General features: G+C 46.1%; 1 protein-coding gene across 1 annotated transcript; it reads right to left on the bottom strand.

Moving 5' to 3' along the window:
* Positions 1-1,621: 1,621 nt before the first annotated feature.
* Positions 1,622-4,478, bottom strand: LOC136993103 (uncharacterized). Its single transcript, XM_067303117.1, has 6 exons — positions 4,447-4,478; positions 4,329-4,367; positions 3,875-4,171; positions 2,939-3,238; positions 2,154-2,255; positions 1,622-1,879 (listed from the first exon to the last, which is right to left on the bottom strand). Exons 1-6 carry the CDS (start codon positions 4,475-4,477, stop codon positions 1,851-1,853), a joined length of 798 nt encoding a protein of 265 aa, XP_067159218.1. The 5' UTR covers position 4,478; the 3' UTR covers positions 1,622-1,850.
* Between the last annotated feature and the right edge of the window lie 492 nt (positions 4,479-4,970).

Genomic DNA, 4,970 nt, shown 5'->3' with positions numbered 1-4,970 from the left:
CCTGACAGAAAAATCATGGTTTCATTAGCCATTTATAAAAGATCTATAAAACCTTAGACATGAAGGGACATTTGCCTTAAATTCTTACTGATATCTCGTTAGTGTCAAAGGTTTGTCCATTGGAGTAGAGAGTGCAGGATTTCTGAGTCTCATTTCCTCCTCCTGTTTACCCTATCAGACCCTGTGTTCCCTTCTGAGTCCTGAAATGGCAGCCTTTGAGATCTGTGTCCAGACCATTTGCTTCAAGCAAATCTCATCTCAGATGAGGGAAAATCAATTGGAGAGGAGAGGAGAGGAGAGGAGAGGAGAGGAGAGGAGAGGAGAGGAGAGGAGAGGAGAGGAGAGGAAGGGAAAGGAAGGGAGGGGAAAGGAAGGGAGGGGAAAGGAGCAGAGAGAAGGGGAGAGGAAGGGAGGGGAGGGGAAAGGAAGGGAGGGGAGGGGAAAGGAGCGGAGGGGAGGGGAAGGGAGGGGAAAGGAGGGAAGGGGAGGGTAGAGGAAGGGAAGAGGAGAGGAAGGGAGGGGAGGGAGGGGAGCGGAAAGGAGCGGAGGGGAGGGGAGGGGAGAGGAAAGGAGGGGAGGGGAAGGGAGAGGAAAGGAGGGGAGGGGAAGGGAGAGGAGGGGAGAGGAAGGGAGGGGAGAGGAAGTGAGACAAGGTTAGGGGAGATGAGGTGACAGGAGGTGAGGTAGCCTCTTGGGCAAGCCTGATTTCCACCAGTTGAGGAACAGATCCATCCAGATCCCGAGCTTAGTGGAGCCATGATTGTGGGACTTTGTTAGGTGTTTTCTGCTCCACCACATCTCCCCTCTATGTTCCAGGGACCATGCTGCTGCAGGTATAGTTGTGGAAGGGGCTAATGTGTGCCCAAAGCTTCCTGCAAACCTAAGCATCTGGGTTGACACCCAGCATGTGGTGTAACTCGGCATTCAGAGGGGAAGTTAGCACTTTGAGCTTTCTTGCTCATGCTGAGGTCAGGCTGCAGAGCTCTTCCCCATTTACCACAGATGATTTATACCCTCTGGTGCTGGAGCAGGAAGTTTTGGTCTCTGCAATGCTCTCATGCTGGGAGTCCCTGCTTCTGTCTACTCTTTGGGAATGAATTCTGGCCTAAGGGATCAGATCCCAGGGACGTTTGCTGTGATCCAGCCCCCCCCCCCTTTTTTCCCTCTCCAAGAAATCAGTCCTCTACAGATGCAAGCCAGCATATGTTGGCAGTGCAGGTATTTGTTATCCCTGAACACCCAGCATAGGCAATCCAGAGGGACAAGGAATTGATGTGCATGTGTGCCCTCCACCCTTCTGGCAGGTCCCACAGTTCAGAGATAAATGCCCAAGGTGCAGTCATCTGCCACAAAGGAGTCTGAATTTCAGGTGAAAGTAAGAACCAGATTTAATGATAACATTGTAGAGTTACATGTGTGGTGGAGCAGATGCACACACACACACACGAACACACACGCACGAACACACACGCACGAACACACACGCACGAACACACACGCACGAACACACACGCACGAACACACACGCACAAACACACACGCACAAACACACACGCACAAACACACACGCACAAACACACTCTCCAGGATGGAGGATAGGAAGATGCATCTTTTGATGAAATCCACACCGCAAAGACACAACACCCAGCTTTAATCAGAGAGACATGAGACAGGTTTGAAAGCACAGAGGAGAGAAGCAGGCCAAGTAATTTCAGCTCAGCATTCATCACTCTTGTCTTTTGGGGTCGCTGATGCAGGCAACATGGAATGAGGCAAGGTCCTAGGGCATGGATTGCCTTTTCTAAACAGGGTAAAAAAAACCTTTGGGGATGTTTCTTCTCTTCATATTGTTATTCCATCCTGAATCTCTCCTCCAGATCTGCAAACAAGGGAAGCAACAGCATCTGAAATTGCTTTCTTTAGTCTCAGACTTCTAAGGGAGATAAATTTGGGGGTCAAATGAGGAAGAAGGGTAAAGAGAGATCCTGTTCAAATTCTCTGGCCAGAACATTCTCCCCCAAAAGTTTTGAGCAAGTGGATTTTTTTTTTCTTTTAAAGTAATGTGAAATAACAAAGTGGATCATTTTTGGCAAAGAAAATAAAGTCCCAGGATTATAAGAATCAGTGTGTCCTAATGAAAATACAGTATTTACCTCTTCTCTTCATCAGACAGTGGGAGAAGAAAAAGATGAGGCCATTGATGGTAAAGAATGAGCCACCCACAACAATCTCTCGGATCCAGCTGATTTTCTTGCCTGTGTGGGTGAGGAGAAATCAATGGTGATTTCATCATTATGCAGTATTTCCCCCCCCAATAGAGAAAATTCATCTTCCCATAATCAAAAAACATCTATAGCTTCTATTCCACCCACATATCAGAGGGAATGAGGTTATGTTCCCTCCAGATCTTCCACCGCAAATTCCCAGACCAGAAACATTGGGAATGGGTGTGAGAGTCAGTGGATCTCCAGATTCTGAAAACGTATCAGCCAGCAGCTGTATGGGCCTATAAATAAGAAGCTAAACTGTGTTGGCCACCCTACCATACACTTATAATCTGCTGTACTGGTTCTTGGGAGATTGGTTAGCGAGTAATCCTCTTTGAAGCTATGGCGCATATCCCCACTGGGTAAAGTTACATCATCCTAGACAGATGTGATCCTTATAAGCCTTATAAGGTGATGAGAAGCTCTTTTCATTGAGATTTTTCCAGTATATCCCATTCTTTTGGTAGATAAACACATGAATGGGTATGGCAATGAGCTCATTTAGGGATGGATAGGGAGACTGAGACAGGCAGAGATAGATGTTCATATGACAGGAAGGGATGGAGATGAGATCCATGAATGAATTCATAGACAAGTGCATGGAGATGAATTAACTGATGATAGATCAGTAGTTATTAGACCCCCTAGTGTGCAAGATTTTAAAAACTCACTTTTCACATAGACATGGACCCAGCGACTCTTCTCTGAGCGAACAGCACGTCTAGACCAAAATACAAAATAGGCACAACTGTAAGACCCAGAGACCTCCTCTCCTGTGATCCTGAGACTGTAACTGTAGTTTTTAATGTTTGATACTGGGATAGAGATTGCAAGTCCAAAGTCCCCATAGTACTGGATTTCTCTAACATAGTCTGGAGATGAGGGGACAGAGCAGAGTAGCTTGACATAGTCCCCAGATATGTAGACCTGTTGCTGAGGATCCAGGGACAAAATTGGAGCCATGGGAGCATCTGCAAAAAAAATTAACAAAAAAAAATTAACAAAAAAACCCTGCTAGCTATTGACACCAGACCCTGAGCAGATGAAGCCCCCACAAAACCCACATATGATGAAGGGAATAGGAGGATATTAATTATTCCTTTTCACATTACTGGGATGAATATACATCCTTTAACCACAAAATACCTTTTTGGGGGGAGGTCATTCTTAGCTCTTTTTTTCTATGCCGTTCTTAAACCATGAGCAGCAGAAAACAGTCCCACAAGTCTCAGAGACAATAACTCAGATCAGCTTACCAGGCTTCATTGAGGTACAGAAAATATGTATTTTTATATAGCCTGTGTGAGAAGGCATGTGATACACCCACAACCACAATGAAAGCATTATAGTTGATAGGTGTTAAAAGACCTCTTGGATGTGGCACAACTTCTGAAGCCACTGTTATGTAGTCTTATTCCTGCTTTCTGGAAAAAAAAAATCCAGTAGCATGTAAAGACATTTTGAGAAGGCATGGACTCAAAGTCAGAGCAACTTCATTTTGGATTGGCAACCAAACGATGGGGCCACTCTACAAGGACATGGTCTAATGAGAGATGTGCAGTGAATGGGGTGATTGTACCGAAGTCATACCCACAAGAGAAACATACCCTGCACCTTAACTGAGAGAGGAAGGCTCCTATTGGAAGAGATTTCTTGTCCAGAATCCTCCACCCAGTACATGCAAGTGTACTCTCCACTGGACGCTTTTGCAGCTGTGAGCTGGAGCCAGGCAGCTGTGTGGCGATAGGGTGCTCTCTGATAGATTTGGTCCCCACTTTGGTTGAAGAACCAAAATCCACCTATTGTCCTCTTTGTTGGAGCCAAGCATATCAAAGCTACACGCTCCCCTTCATGATATACCTGATAACTGGGGTCCGTGGAGAGCGTGGGGACTGGCAGAGGGTCTAGAAAGGAAAGCAAAGATTTAGAGAATGGGAGGGAACCCTCAGAGAGGAAAAAGAAGATGATACACACCCCTTTCCATCTTACAAGATGCATCTCAATCCTGCTGAAGGCTCACCTTCCTTTTGGACATCTTATGACAGGTAAAACTGTACTCACCCACAGATAATGCAGCAAACCGGAACACCTGGAGGAAGGCTGCAAGAGATGGACATTGAGAGCTTTGTGAAGACAAGACAGAAGAGGCTGCTAAAAGGAGAGGAAGAAAGTCACTTACACATCAGATGAAGAAGGAAAAAGAGCACCATACTGAGCAAAACTCTCCCAGAGAACAAAGCTGGGCACCTGGCCAGGCTGTATTTCAGGACCCATGAAGTCCTGCCCCCTTTGGCATTCAGTCAAGCAGGATATGCCTCCCCAGTGCCACATGTTCATACTGTTCATGGTTGATTTCTATGTAGCCATGAGATGGAAGATCAAGATAGATGACAGAGTAAAGCCAAGAAACAGAGTCCACTACGTAACAGTCACACCATAGATTTTGGAGAGGGCATGATACTGCCCTCCCATACCATGTGCCTCATGAATATGTCTCTCTGGATGGATGTCTGCCTCATCCAGAGGTAGGTACTGTGCTAGTCCATTTATTCTCCTAGTGACCCTATCTGGCATGGTGAAGGTTTCCTTTCTGTCAGTAGGGCTACCACTAGTGAGTTTAAATCTTAATGACCAACCTTTCATTCTACACCCACCCACCCATCTATCCATATACACACCCATCCACCTGCTTCTTTGTGTCCA

This window comes from Apteryx mantelli, chromosome 11 (genome assembly GCF_036417845.1).
Source record: "Apteryx mantelli isolate bAptMan1 chromosome 11, bAptMan1.hap1, whole genome shotgun sequence".
In the NCBI taxonomy this organism is placed as follows: Eukaryota; Metazoa; Chordata; class Aves; order Apterygiformes; family Apterygidae; genus Apteryx; species Apteryx mantelli.
Note: the sequence above shows the minus strand (reverse complement) of the source record. Positions and strands in the feature narration are given on the sequence as shown.